Consider the following 15,870-nt stretch of genomic DNA (forward strand, 5'->3'; position numbering starts at 1 on the left):
TGTGGGGTAGTTATAGTGCCCTGGCATTCTAGGGGCCCAAATGTGTGGTAAGAAGTTTGAAATCAAAATGTGTAAAAAATGACCAGTGAAATTCGAAAGGTGCTCTTTGGAATATGGGCCCCTTTGCCCACCTAGGCTGCAAAAAAGTGTCACACATCTGGTATCTCCGTACTCAGGAGAAGTTGGGGAATGTGTTTTGGGGTGTCATTTTACATATACCCATGCTGGGTGGTAAGTTGCATGACCGAGCAATAAACCGCTAAAGTTGTGGAGTGCCGATTTGTAAAAAAGGGCCTGGTCTTTAGGGGGGTATAAACCTGTGGTCCTTAAGTGGTTAAACTGAAAAACGAGACTTTTTGAAATTTTGTTATTCCATTACATTTTCATACACTGTTTACTACGCATACTTTGATGTAGATCAGGTAATTATTGGAGTAAAACTTGTTCTGTTCAAAATTATTAAATGCTTTCCAAGTTCTTAATTCATTTAGGCATACTTATGCATAGCAAAATTTTGTGACGTGTTACAACAATTCTGACTTCGGATTTGTAATCTGCACACTCGATTTAGTATAGGACAAATGGTTTTTGCCCAGTAGCAGACGAAAAGTTTTTTTTTGTTGCGTGGTGTATTGTCCGCATTATAGACAAGGATAGTACTGTTCTATTAGGGGCCAGTTGTTCCGTTCCGCAAAATACGGAATGCACACGGACATCATCCATATTCTTTGTGGATCTGTGTTTTGCGGACCGCAAAATAAATACATTTGTGTGCATGAGCCCTAAGTGTGCATACAGAGATAACCGTCAGTCACTGAGAAGATGGCCCTCAAGAGCTGTTCATAGGGGTGGTCTTAATTTGAGAAAAGCCAGAGATATTACAAGTCTTACTGAATCTCTTCTCATAAAACTATATATCAGTCTGCTCAGCTCCTCCTGCTCTATAACAAGCTGCATGCATTTTATACTGTATTTCATAGTTGCAGGTTCTCTTTAAGTAATAACCCCAGTTTTCTTGCCAGATCTCCTGGGTCAAATCTCAGTATGCAAAATAATAAAAAGATATATTGTATCAAGTATAAACCTTGTCATGTATTTAAAGGTGTTTTCCAGAACTTAGATATTGATGGCCTATCATCAATATCAGATTGTGGAGGTGGGGCACTCTGCAGCCCTCCAATCAGTGTACAGAGCTAAAAGCACAACTTCTACTCTACTATGTAGTGGCCACACTGGGGTACTGCAGCTCAGCACTCATGTATAGTGTTGATCACGAATATTCGAATTGCGAATTTTTATTGCGAATATCGGCACTTCGAGAATTCGCGAATATTTAGAATATAGTGATATATATTCGTAATTTTGAATATTCAAGATTTTTTTTAAATCAGTACACATGATCCCTCCCTGCTTCTAGCTTGTGGGCCAATGAGAAGGCTGCAATATTTTAGACTTTAGGAGTAGTGTTGATTGCGAATTTTCGTAAAGCAAATTTTTGTAATGAGAATCAAAGAGATCGTGAAAACTCAGATCCGATGGTATATTCTAACCCCCAGGCGTTCCCATGGTGACGTGGACGCTTGTCGGGGAGGGGTATGCCAAAGTGGAACAACTGTACAGATTAAAAAAAAAAAAAAGATTATAAAAAACTAATATATTCAATATAGTGCTATATATTCCTTTTTTTAGAATATTCGTAATATTCTAAAACAAGGATATATAGCAATATAGCAAATATTCAAAAAAAAAACAAATGTAGAACAATTTAGCTAATATAGTGCTATAATCTTTTTTTTAATAGTTTTTCAGATGAGAAAAAAATTACAACTATTAGACAAAGAAGATTATAGCACTATATTAGCTAAATTGCTCTATATTTGTCTTTTTCGAATATTCGCTATATTGCTATATATTCATTTTTTTGAATATTCGTAATATTCTAAAACAAGAATATATAGCAAATTATAATATTACGAAAATTCGCATTCCGAAAAATTCACAATTAAGTTAAGCAGGGAGGAATCATGACTTCAGATGGAAAAAAAAGACAAATATTCTAAAAAACAAATATATTCAATATAGTTCTATATATTCGTTTTTTGGAATATTCGTAATATTCTAAAACAAGAATATATAGCAATATAGCGAATATTCAAGATTTTTTTTAATCAGTACACATGATCCCTCCCTGCTTCTAGCTTGTGGGCCAATGAGAAGGCTGCAATATCTTTGACTTTAGGAGTAGCGTTGATTGCGAATTTTCGCAATGCGAATTTTCATAATGAGAATTTTCGTAATATTATGATTTGCTATATATTCTTATTTTAGAATGTTACGAATGTTCTAAAAAACGAATATATAGCAATATAGCGAATATTTAAAAAAAAACGAATATAGAGCAATTTAGCTAATATAGTGCTATAATCTTCTTTGTCTAATAGTTGTAATTTTTTTCTCATCTGAAGTTCAGATTGTAAAAAAATGACAACTATTAAAAAAACGATTATAGCACTATATATTAGCTAAATTGTTCTACATTCGTTTTTTTTTTTTTTCGAATATTCGCTATATTGCTATATATTCTTGTTTTAGAATATTACAAATATTCTAAAAAACTAATATATTAGTTTTTTAGAATATTCATTTTTAAAAAAAATCTGTACAGTTGTTCCACTTTGGCATACTCCTCCCCGACAAGCGTCCCCGTCACCATGGGAACGCCTGGGGGTTAGAATATACCATCGGATCTGAGTTTTCACGATCTCATTGATTCTCATCGCAAAAATTCGCATTACGAAAATTCGCAATCAACACTACTCCTAATGAATATTCGAATTCGTGAATATTCAACGAATATTCTACAAAATATTTGCGAAATATTGCAAATTCTAATGACCCCTGCCGCTCATCAATACTCATGTAAGTGAATGGGAGCTAGGCTGCAGTATGCTGGTGTCAGAAACTACACAGTGGCTAGGTTTTGGACCCCACTAAACCAGTACTAATGACCATCAATGATAAGCCCGTCATCATCTAAGTACCAGAAAACCGGGCTCTGGTTCTTCTGCACCCTGACCAGGGGCATTTATGTTAGAGGTGCTGTGTTCATCTCATCGCTGGGTGGGTTCATTATATGTTTAGATACATTTGAAAGGGTATATTTTTGCTTCGTAAAGAATTCACTATTGTAACATTGCAATGTGTTTAAATGTGTTTAAAGAAATGCTTCTTGTCTAAATATCAGATTTGTATGTATATGGATATCCCTTTCTTGTATTTATTTTTTGTTTTTGTTTGTATTTAGTAAAATTATTAATAATAAAAAAATTATCTGATTAAAAAAAAAAAAGTACCAGAAAACCAATTTAAGAGCTCTATATAGTTCTTACTCAGTAACATTTATTTACGGGTGGCGACCAATATGGTTATCATTAGAGATGGCCTCGCAGTTCGCCCGGCGGTCGTTTCACTGTGAACTTTGCTCGTTCGCTGTTCGCGAACAGGCGAACATATGGGGATATACGTGCCCGCCATATTCTTTTACATTGTGAAGAACTTTGACCTATTGCAGTACGCAGCCCTGCAGGGTGAGCGAATGTGAGGTTACGGTTAATAAGCAGAACGAGGGTTGCTCTTGGTTACTCACAGTTTATGGGCAGGCGTACAGCAGTGATGGAGAGGCTGGCACTTGGATCCTCTGGGGCACTCTCTGTATATAGGGACCAGGCCAGATGGTAGGTGAGGTGCCCTAGGTGTTGTAGGTTTAATGTGCCTGTGGCAAGATCCCTAAAGTTCGTGACGCCAGTGCCGGTAACGGTGGCACACCGATTTGTTGCAGTAATAATGGAGGAACACAAGTTGCAGTGAACCAAAACTTCCTTTTACTGAAACAGTTAACTATTTACAGTTCTTTGTTCAGTTCCACATGTACAAGAAGGTAACAGGCAGGCTTTACATCCAATGGCAGGCACAATGTTCTTGCAAGATACTCAGAGGGTTAAACACTTACAGATCAGGCTGCACTTTTCCTCAGAATCCTGTCTGTCTTTATCCCAAGGCTCGTATGCCCTATTGCTTGCTTTATCCTTGGTTAGGGAAAACTTCCTCAAGTATATATCTCCTTGCTTTGAATAAATCCTTCTGCCCTTCAGCTCTCTGTTTAGCTGGAACAATAGCTCTGCTCTGTCTTCTTGTGGGGACTGGGTTTCTCAGGAGGCAGGCTCTTCTCCTGGTGGCAAGCTAGAAGCCTGGGCTATCTAGCTGCATGTCAGAAGCTGCTCCTCAGCTACTCTCTGGCTGAAGTCACTCTTGGCTCCTGACTACACAACTCTGACTGACTCCTCCCTGTCTGGGCCTAACTATTTATATAAAGGGTTCCCTAGCTCCCTCTACTGTCTAGGAGGAGGAACTACACCCTTAATGGGCCTGGTACTCATGAGATTAACATAGATAACATGACAATATACATTAAAATGCCATATAAAATACAATAATCATGTTCCACAGGAGGTGGAGAACAACGTGGCCCACTTGACCCTTGTGTAGTGCCCACATTTACCTAGTGGGACACTACACTATGACACATCCATCAGGTGGTACAGGATAGCCAATTGAGACGTTTCAGCACATGGACATACCCCCTACCTTATAAATAAACCCGATCTGGCCGCCATTTTACATTCAGTCTTTTGCCAGTGTAGGGAGAGGTTGCTGTGTAGAGCAGGGACAGACTGTTAGGGACACCAAATGTTAGCTAATAGGTCCACAAAAGTCCTTTTAAGGAATGATATAGGTGTGATATCGATAGGTGTGTCTTACTGAGGGGTGTAATATACTTATAATATACTTTCTAACATAGAAAGTATATTATAGTGCAATTGTATTGTGTGCAGTTCTGCTGCGATACTGCAGCCACACAGAGTGCCAAACGCTATTGGAACAAATAATTTCTACTGGTGTGATTTACCAGTTGCCCCCCAAAAAAACTGATTGAGGCAGGGGTGCTATATACCAATAATATACTTTCTATATAGTGCATTTAGGTAGTGCAGCATTTGTCTGCGGTTTTGCTGCGTTACCGCATCTACACAGAGTGAAAAACGCTTTTTGAAGAAATAATTTCTACTGGTGTGATTTACCAGTTTCCCCCTAAAAAAACTGATTGAAGCAGGGGTGTGATATACCTTCTTCCACAAATACTGCTCTTCTATAGATCTTTTGTCACAGGGACATTTTGAAAATAACAGGCAGAGGAAGAGGCAGGCCATTCCGCAGGGGTGTTAGGGGTCCGGCAGGTGCACCAGGCCGGAGCCTAAGTGTGAAGTTGCAGAAGGTGCGTGCGATTACGTCAAAGGACGCACCAGACTTGGTTGAGTGGCTCACTCAGCCTTCCGCTTCTGCACCCTCCTCATCCTCTCTATCTGCACCCTCTTCACTCTCTGCTGTGTGCACCCCCAAAGACACCACCACCACCACCATATCCCCTCCGCTTGAGTCAGAGGAATTATTTTCCCATCAATTACAAACCTTACCAATGCGCAGCCATTCTTGGCATCGGATCAGGAAGAGGAGGTAGCAACGGCCGCCCCCCAGTGATGACAGTACCCAGATCAGCCCAAGGAGGGTGGTCCCCGCTGTTGCTGCCTATTCTGAGATCTCTAATGTCAGTGGTGGTGAAGGTGACGATGATGACGTGTCGATGGACGTCACGTGGGTGCCCACAAGAGAGGAAGAGAAGGGGAGTTCAGAGGGAGAACCGGAGCAGCAGATAGGGAGGAGAAGGAGGAGAAGCAGGCAGAACTTACAGTGCACAGGAGGCAAAAAGCAGACTGCTAATGTATCTGGAAAGAGCCATCCACCATGCACGGTCACATCTGGCGCTCCCAGGACGCTGGCACATGGCTCCGCAGTGTGGGCTTTTTTTAACCTGTCCGCTGCTGACAATAGTGTTGCCATCTGCAGCCTGTGCTGTCAACGCATAAGTCGCGGTAAGCCCAACACTTCCCTAGGGACGACTGCCTTAAGAAGGCACCTGGCCTCCCATCACCAAGCCAAGTGGGAGCAACAACTTCAGAACCCACAAAGCCACACTCCCGGCGCTCCTCATCCTGCCTCTTCTCCTCTCTTCTCCCAGTTGTCCTCCACTCCACCTTCCACCGCGACGTCGTCGCGTTTATCTGGCAAAAGGCAGGCTTCCTTGCCCCAAATGTTCAAGCGAAAAAAGATGATGACGCCGGATAACCCTCTGGCCCAACGGCTGACCGCTGGCTTGTCAGAACTGCTAGCCCGCCAACTACTGTCATATAAACTGGTGGACTCGGAAGCCTTTACAAAATTTGTGGCCATTAAAACACCGCAATGGAAGGTGCCTGCAAGGGCATCCCAGAGCTATATGGCCACGTTCAGCGGCAAGTGAATGTATGTCTGGCACACAGTGTCGGTGCCAAGATACATCTGACCACAGACACGTGGTCTAGCAAACACGGGCAGGGAAGGTACATAACTTTTACTGCCCACTGGGTGAACCTTCTGACGGCCGTCAAGCATGCAACCCGTGGCACCCGTGTAGATTTGGTGTTACCGCCACGGATTGAATGCAGGCCTGCCTCTTCTCCTCCTCCTACTCCATCCTCCCTCTCCTCCTCGGCTGACTCCTCCTTTTCTGCTGCTACCGTCTCTTTTGCTACACCCCCCCAAGCTCCCCAGAACCTATTCGACGTGCCAGGTGAGACGTTGCCATGCTGTTCTGCGTCTGTTGTGCCTGGAAGCCAAGAGTCACACCGGTCCTGCACTCCTTTCAGCTCTGCGGTCACAGGCCGATCAGTGGCTAACCCCGCTCCATTTGACAGTTGGTAAAGTGGTGTGCGACAACGGTGCCAATCTGCTGAGCGTGCTGAAACAGGGCAAAATGACACACGTCCCGTGCATGGCACACATCCTGAACTTAGTCGTGCAGCGATTCGTTGCCAAATACCCCGGGGTCCAGGACGTCTTGCGGGAGGCCAGGAAAATCTCTGGCCATTTTAGAAGATCTTACATGGCCATGGCTCGCCTTGCTGACATTCAGCGGCGACACCACCTTCCCGTCAGACGTCTGATTTGTAACGGCCCGATGCGATGGAACTCCACCTTGTATATGCTTGATAGGCTACTCCAGCAGAAACGCGCAGTTAACGACTACCTGTACGAACTCTGCGGCAGGACAGGTTCTGGGAGCTTGTTTTTTTTTTTACCGCGCCAGTGGCTGCTCATGCGCGACGCATGCAGACTTCTGTGGCCATTTTATGAGATCACCAAACTGGTCAGTCGCAGCCAAGGCGCCATCAGTGACATCGTACAATACGCCTTCTTTCTGGAGTCGTATCATTTATCAAGCCATCGAGGAGCAGGAGCAGGAAGATGAGGAAGTCACAATGCTGGATGAATTCCCAGGGGGAAGAGTCACAAGAGGAGTCAGAGGAGGATAGTGCAGGGGTGGAGGAGGAGCAATAAGAGCATGCTTTAAACTTTTCTGGGATCCCTGGTGTTGTCTGTGGCTCAGGGGATGAGAACGAGGACGACATTATATTGAATGATGAGCAGGAGCCAGGCCACTCCACCGCTTCTAGTTTAGTGCAAATGCTCCACTGTTTGAAGAGGGACCCCTGTATAAAAAGCATAAAGGGCAAGGACCAGTACTGGGTGGCAGCGTACTTAGACCCCCGGTACAAACACAAAATGGTGGAAATAATACCACCATCACAGAGGGCTACCAGAATGCAGCACTTCCAGGCCTTGCTTCGAGAAATGCTGCATTCTGCTTTTGCGGGCACCGCCAGAGAAATTTCCACTGACAGAGAAACAGTTGCGGGTACCAATCCAACAGCGCATGGAAGAAGAGGGCGGTTTGAAGATGTGTTGGTGACTTCGGATATGAGATCATTCTTGCAGCCAACCCATCGACAGCCGTCCTCCGGATCCAGCCTCAGTGAACGCCTAGACCGACAGGTGTCCGACTACATCGGGTTAACGGCCGATGTGGACGCTCTGAGAAGCGATTAACCCCTGGACTACTGGGTGTGCAGGCTTGACCTGTGGCCAGAGCTGGCACAATTTGCCATGGAACTGTTGGCTTACCCCTCGTCCAGTGTCCTGTCCAAAAGGACGTTCAGCGCAGCAAGGGGCATCGTGACCGACAAGCACACTCGCCTAGCTAACGACAGTGTGGACTACCTCACATTTCTAAAAATGAATGAGGCATGGATCTCGGAGGAATTCAACACATGTGACAAATCGACCACGTTTGATTGAATTTCCTCATGACAGCCGACAAATATCCGCCACCACCCAGAACAAATCATGGTCCCTGTCCGGTAAATACAGCGGCATAAAAGGCCTTTTATGTCCGTTGAATGCCTAATTTTTGGGGCCTGTACTGGCCGATAGTTACATATTTATCCTGTGACCGCCTAATGTACCTCCAGCCACAGAATCCAAAGTTCTGTGCTGACAGGTGAATGCCTATTGCCTAATTTTTGAGGCCTGTACTGGCCGACAGTTACATTTTTAAATCTCTAGCCACATAATCACACCCTTGTCTCACTCCTCTGCCTCTTATTATGGTGGCGTATGAACCGCATTCACCATAAGGACCTTCTAATGTCACAGGGTCATGTGACTGTGCCCCGCACCCTGTACTGTGCCCCTCACCTCGTACTGTGCCCCCTTATACCCTGTATTGTGCCCTCTTACCACACCCTGTGCAGTGCCCCTAGTCATTCCCTGTACTGTGCTCTCTTATACTCTTTTATCCAGTCACGGTATGGCAGTGTTATCCGGTCACTGTACAGAGGTGTTATCCGGTCAATGTATGGCGGTGGGATCCAATATCTGGATGGCCATAACTGTATCCCTTTCCCTGCCCACGCCACCTTTTTTAAACCTGGCATGAGCAGGAGAAATATGCAGATTGCGGTGCTAAGGACCTTTGCGCCACAATCTGTGTCAGAAATACGCCTAACATAGACGTATTTCTATATAATAAATGATCACCTAATTGTATTATCATTCGGGGGTAAGGCTAATATCTTTATATTATATAGATTCTAGTGTATTATACTGTGCCCTGTATTTCCCAGTAGAAAATCATCCTTGGGAAACACAGTCCTCATCCCTGACCACCAGGACCAGGTAGCGCTCAGTCAGTACATGGCGGACTCCCCTCTCCGCCACGCTGCTCCGCTGTGTACTGGTGCTCTTTCTGACACTAGGGTTGGGTTCACATCTTATTTTTGCCATCCATTTAATGCATACCAAAAATGTATGCGTTAACAGATGCCTCAGACTGATGCTGTACAGTGGCGTCCGTTCACCATACAGTTCCACGGTAGAAAAAAAAATTACGTTAATGTATGCATTTTTTTAATGGACTCTGCAGGATACAAAAACGTGGAGTGCTGCACATTTGTATACATCAAACCGATAGGAAATAAAAAATTTCTAGGCTCCAGCAGGGCACATTTTTGAAAGTTTCCCTTTAAGATGCATAAAAATGGCCCCTGATTAAAACTCATATTTTTTGTGGGAATTTTTGCCAATGATCCCCCTCTGGTATGTCACTGTCCATGTTGTGGGACTATTTGTGTACTTATAGTAAGTGTTTTCTGGCTGCAAATATGAGCTGAAGGTTTTTCAGGTTCGCCTGCCATCAAAGTGAATGGGGCCCACCGCGAACTTGCGGTTCGCGAACATTTGATCGCATTTGCGCGTTTGCGAACAGTCGCGGCCGATGTTCGTACATCACTAGTTATCATTATAGCTCCTTATCATGAGCTATAGCACCCGCACTGAATCCTGACCCATTCATTTCAATGGGTCTGTGTACATGAGCATTTTTTTTTGTTTCACGCATCAGTTCTGCGTTGCGTGAAAAACGCAGCATGCTTTATATTCTGCATTTCTCACGCAGCCCTGGCCCCATAGAAGTGAATTGACTCCAGTGAAAAACGCATTGCATCCGCAAGCAAGTGCGGATGCAATGCGTTTTTCACTGACGGTTGCTAAGAGATGTTGTTTGTAAACCTTCAGTTTTTTATCACGCGTGTGAAAAACGCATCAAAACGCATTGCACCCGCGCGAAAAAACTGAACAACTGAACGCAATCGCAGACAAAACTGACTGAACTTGCTTGCAAAATAGTGCGAGTTTGACTGAACGCATCCGGACCTAATCCGTCACACTCGTGTGAAAGAGGCATAAGGCCCCTTTCACACGGGCGAGTATTCCGCGCGGGTGCAATGCAGGAGGTGAACGCATTGCACCCGCACTGAATCCTGACCCATTCATTTCTATGAGGCTGTTCACATGAGCGGTGATTTTCACGCATCACTTGTGCGTTGCGTGAAAATCGCAGCATGCTCTATATTGTGTGTTTTCCACGCAACGCAGGCCCCATAGAAGTGAATGAGGCTGCGTGAAAATCGCAAGCATCCGCAAGCAAGTGCGGATGCGGTGCGATTTTCACGCACGGTTGCTAGGAGATGATCGGGATGGAGACCCGATCATTATTATTTTCCCTTATAACATGGTTATAAGGGAAAATAATAGCATTCTGAATACAGAATGCATAGCACAATAGCGCTGGAGGGGTTAAAAAAAAAATTAAAATAATTTAACTCACCTTAATCCACTTGATCCCGCAGCCCGGCTTCTCTTCTGTCTTCTTCTTTGCTGTGTGCAGGAAAAGGACCTGTGCTGACGTCACTCCGGTCATCACATGATCCATCACCATGGTAAAAGATCATGTGACGGACCATGTGATGACCGGAGTGACGTCACCAAAGGTCCTTTTCCTGCACACAGCAACGAAGAAGACAGAAGAGAAGCCGGGCTGTGCGATCAAGTGGATTAAGGTGAGTTAAATAATTTTTATTTCTTTTTTTAACCCCTCCAGCGCTATTGTACTATGCATTCTGTATTCAGAATGCTATTATTTGCCCTTATAACCATGTTATAAGGGAAAATAATACAATCTACAAAGCACCAATCCCAAGCACGAACTTCTGTGAAGAAGTTCGGGTTTGGGTACCAAACATGCCGATTTTTCTCACGCGTGTGCAAAACGCATTACAATGTTTTGTACTCGCGCGGAAAAATCGCGCATGTACCCACAACGTACCCGCACCTTTTCCCGCAACGCCCGTGTGAAAGAGGCCTAAGGGCCAATTCAGACAACCGCTCTGTGTTTTGCGGGCCACAAATTGTGGATCTGCAAAACACAGATGCCGCTCTTGTGCCTTCTGCAATTTACAGAACGGAACAGACAGTCCATTATAGAAATGCCTATTCTTGTCTGCAAAACGGACAAGAATAGGACATGTTCTATCTTTTTTTAAAAGGCCACGGAATGGAGCATCATTTGTGGCCCCATTAAAATGAAAGGGTCCGCATCCGTTCAGCAAAATATCAGATCGGATACATCCCATTCATACGGTCGTGTGAATGAGGACTAAGACCTTATATAGTAACTATTGCAGACGCTGATTAGGAATCAATAAAACCGATCATAGGTGATGCTCTACGTCATAAGAAATGTAACTTGCAGTCCCAGAAAAATTGAAAGACAAGGCACTCCCCATATAGTTAAAATCTTTGTATTGTGATTGCAGGTAAATAGGTGGTGGAAAGTAATGTGACGGCCATTTTGTGCACTCACGCACTTTTCGTCTGGCCTACGAAGGCCAGATGAAGTGCAGGAGTGCACGAAATGGGCGTCACCTAAATTTTTACCTCCTATGTATCTGCGATCACAATAAAAGGATTCTAACTAAATGGGGAGTGCCTTGTCTTTCAATTTTTCTGGAACTACTAGGCAGACTTATGTTCAGAAGGCTAGTATAGCTGAGTGACATCCTCTGTTGAAGCTTTCATAGTGGCCGTACTGGTTGCCATCCGCAAAGAGATTTAATTAAAGAAGGTTTTCTAACCCCACAATAACGGCTCACAATGGTGTCAAATAACAAAAACATTACTACTTAATCAATCCCCTGCTGCTTCTATGTCAACATTTCCCTGTCCCCCCACCGGTCTCTGTTCACCTAGTTCCAGTGATGTTTTAGCAGCAAAACATGTGACTGCTGCAGCCAATCACTCCCTCACTGATGTCAACACATCACCTACAGCCAGTAGTCATGTGTCAACACGTCATGGCTGGAGCCTGCTGAACTGCGACCAGCGGGGGATCGGGGTGGCATCGGCGCAGAAGCAGCAGGGGATTGGTTAGAAATTACTGATTTTGTTATTTTAGATCATTGTAAGCTGTTTGTAAAAAATAAAAAAGCGATTTTGTTACCCCTTAGCAGCATATTTACATTAAGTATACGAGTCAGGCTACTTTCACACTAGCGTTTTGGCTTTCGGTTTGTGAGATCCGTTCAGGGTTCTCACAAGCGGTCCAAAACGGATCAGTTTGGCCCTAATGCATTGTGAATGGAAAAGGATCCGCTCAGAATACATCAGTTTGCCTCCGTTCCGTCTCCATTCCGCGTTGGAGGCGGACACCAAAACGCTGCCTGCCGCGTTTTGCTGTCCCCCTGACAAAGCAGAGCCAAACAGATCCGTCCTGGCACACAATGTAAGTCAATGGGGACGGATCCGTTTTCTCTGACACAATCTGGCTCAATAGAAAATGGATCCGTCCCCCATTGACTTTCAAGGGTGTTGATGACGAATCCGTCATGGCTATAGAAGACATAATACAACTGGATCCATTCATGACAGATGCATGCGGTTGTATTATTATAACGGAAGCGTTTTTGCAGATCTATGACGGATCCGCAAAAAACGCTAGTGTGAAAGTAGCCTGAGTTTTTCATTTATTTTAAGTTATCTAAGATAGAAGCATTGTCATATGGATGCACGCCATGCATATCATTTGAATAGAGGGTATTTTAATGCATTTAACTGGATGTAAACATTTTCTAAAGCTTTCTTACCTGAGTGGGATGCGAATAGCAATGTAGCGGTCTGCAGCTATCGCCAGAAGACTGAAGATGGAACTCTGCGTCAGCACCAAAACGAAGCAAGCAATAAAGAGACAAGCATGGAAGGTAGCACAAAATCCAGTGCTTATCGCAACAGCAAACGGAATAGCAAGTACCCCCACAGCGATATCTGCCGCAGCCAGGGATACCACAAAATAGTTTGTTGCGTTCTGTAAGTTGCTGTTAATCCACACAGCCCAGCACACCAGTACGTTGCCAAGGATGGCCAAAACGGCAATGACCACCTCTAGGACTATGTAAATTAGGTCCTCTGTTTCGAACCCCTTTTTTAACATGGTGATGTTGGCATGGAGTAAAGAAGGGCTGGTGCCTCATCAGTCATTTCTGCAGTCGCTCACTTTCTTGGTAGTATAGCGGTGGTACTCCAGGCATTGGTCAGCTGGTACATTGTTTCAGCAGCCAGAGCCTCTAGACCCATTACTGATCAAAATCCACAGGCAGTCCATACTGGTTAAGTAAGTACAATGCAGCAGAGCCAAATTCCTGCTGGAGAAAGGATTAAGTTAGTACTAAAAGTACTCCAGCAGTATTTTACGGTACGACATGCAGTGGATAAACACAGCGACATTATCTTTAACTATATTAACTACTCAAAGAGCATTTGGCAACGTAATATAATATTGAGTATATAAATGCATCACACACAGCAATGCAAACAGGAAATAAATGTATTATTGATTTACTGACACAATGCTATCAAAGCTGCAGCTGCCAGATCTGGTCATTTGTAATAGGTCTGAAAAGCAGCAGTAGATTAGCTCCTGAACCGTAGAAGTGCTATAGGCTTGTATTTTCATGTTCACGCTCCCTCTAGCTGTGCGCATCCATTATCAGTAAAAACCACTCGTACGCCCCCAGCTTTGTAACAAGTGCACAACATAGATACACTATGAGTAAGCAAAGGCCCACGACGGGTCAAAAAATATATCACTTCACCCAGAACCCAGTGTAATCCACAGTGACACACCCAAGCCTCAATTTACTTGTGTAATCTACACAACTTCATAAACAACCTACATCAATGTATCTGGTGAAGAATCAGACCAAAAACAATAGAGCCGGTTGGAGATTAGTTTTTCCTACTCTGTCCTTTTTTTTCTTCTACAAAATGAAATGTATTCCTTTCTAGACAGGTCATCCATCTTCTCCTATACATCCAGTAGCTGAGTGTAATAATTAGGTAGAATGGGCCTTTGCATACAGATGCCTCGAAGACAGGAGCGCCTAAGCAACATTAGCCTCACCCACTTTAACAGCATAATTTATTGCTAACAACTAAAACCCAAGATAACCTCTTGGATTGTCAAGGTTGCCTAACTATATCTGTCACACATAAAGGATCCTACATGGATTATAGGTTGATATAGGCAGAACTCATTCTGCAAAATAATAGTCTAGAGTGCACTTGTATTTATTATGCTACATTGTATACTGCGACACACGCTGGATTTATAACACTTTTGGTGATAAGTTCACTTTGCAAGAAGTCAATGAAATATAATTTATGGCCTCTCTTAACATTTGCACTTGGACATACATGCTAAACATTGGGATCCCTCACCCAAAGCATGCTGGATATCATTGTGTGGAATAGTGTCGTTTGCTACACTATTGCGTTCTCTTGTTTTCATGGTATATTGATGCTTTACAGCAAGAAGGAGGCCAAGCGGTCCTTCTTTTGGTCTTTGACCAATAAAACCATATGGACTCATTTTTCCAGGACAGATGATGAACGTATGGTAAAAACATAATGTGAATGCAGCATTCCAAAAATTGAATAATCGCTACAAGTTTCTTGCCCCTCAAAACCGAGAACATTCAACTATTCCATCAACTAACCCAAACCACTATGGTGTTTCCATGTTCATCAAACTTCTGATTCCTGTTTTGACCAACACTGAAGTATAATTGCAATCTGCTTGACCACAATTCTGTTTTATTAAAGCCATTAGAATGGAAAGTTATTAGAATGGAGATGATCCAGCGTCAGAAGCCATAATCATCACTACAAATGATCCTGTAGTCATCCACACCTCTGTCCATGTCAACTCAGACCATATCTACCCTGTCTATGTCTACTCTATGAAAGTAACAAGCAGTTTCTTACCTTGCTGGGAAAATCTTGATTTTACTCTGCACAGTATGAAGTTACAGGATATCTCTATTAGTGCTCAGTCCCATGAACTCATCATCTTCTTTGCTCTCTCCACTGCTGGCTTTCCCCAAAGTGCTGTGTGTCTCTCCACCTCCGCTGCTCTGACTCCCTCCACCCTCCTGCTGGCTGCCTCCCGCCCCTGTCACATTGTCTCTCCTGCCAGTCATTCTCACACACACCTCTTCTCTCTCACACATATGCAAATTCTATTTCCTATGTTAGTGTGTGTATTTCCAGCTTAGACTTTTCTCAAAAGAAATGTATGCACTTTTTTTTATTGGCTTGACAGATACTCCGCATTCTTCTGTCTCCTACATTGATCATGCATGGTTCATTATTTTTGCATTTACTCTTGCGTATGCATCTGTTTGCAGCCACTTTTGCTATTTTATCAGTCCATCTTTTATTTCCTGGGACACGCCAGCAAATGTTTTCCTCCTACATGTGCTTTGTAAAGCTGGCCGTACATGGGTAATGTTGGGAAATATTGATGATGTTAAGCACTCGATTTTCCCAACCCGGTCACCCCTAAATTTCACAAATTCAATAATCCTTATAACTAAAACTGTAGTAGCAAAGATATGGATAATTGCAGTATATGACAGATAAACCATATGGTACAACAACCCACACCAACTTATTCACAACAAAGCGGGACAATGTTCTTCTACCTTA

The 15,870-nt window shown here is 43.5% G+C and overlaps 1 protein-coding gene across 2 annotated transcripts in view; it reads right to left on the minus strand.

The window, feature by feature from the left end:
* Positions 1 to 15,293, minus strand: part of ADORA2A (adenosine A2a receptor) — a 28,108-nt gene extending 12,815 nt beyond the window's left edge. Inside the window, exons 1-2 of one of the 2 annotated variants that reach the window (XM_040416420.1) lie at positions 15,148 to 15,293; positions 12,972 to 13,523 (exon numbers count right to left, since the gene is read on the minus strand). In XM_040416420.1, coding sequence (XP_040272354.1) covers positions 12,972 to 13,315 — 344 coding nt within the window. In that variant the 5' untranslated portion in view covers positions 13,316 to 13,523; positions 15,148 to 15,293. Of the gene's footprint in view, positions 1 to 12,971; positions 13,527 to 15,147 lie in introns of both variants that reach the window. The other variant, XM_040416419.1, reaches the window with a different exon arrangement.
* Between the last annotated feature and the right edge of the window lie 577 nt (positions 15,294 to 15,870).

The sequence above is a fragment of the Bufo bufo genome, chromosome 2 (assembly GCF_905171765.1).
Source record: "Bufo bufo chromosome 2, aBufBuf1.1, whole genome shotgun sequence".
NCBI lineage: Eukaryota > Metazoa > Chordata > Amphibia > Anura > Bufonidae > Bufo > Bufo bufo.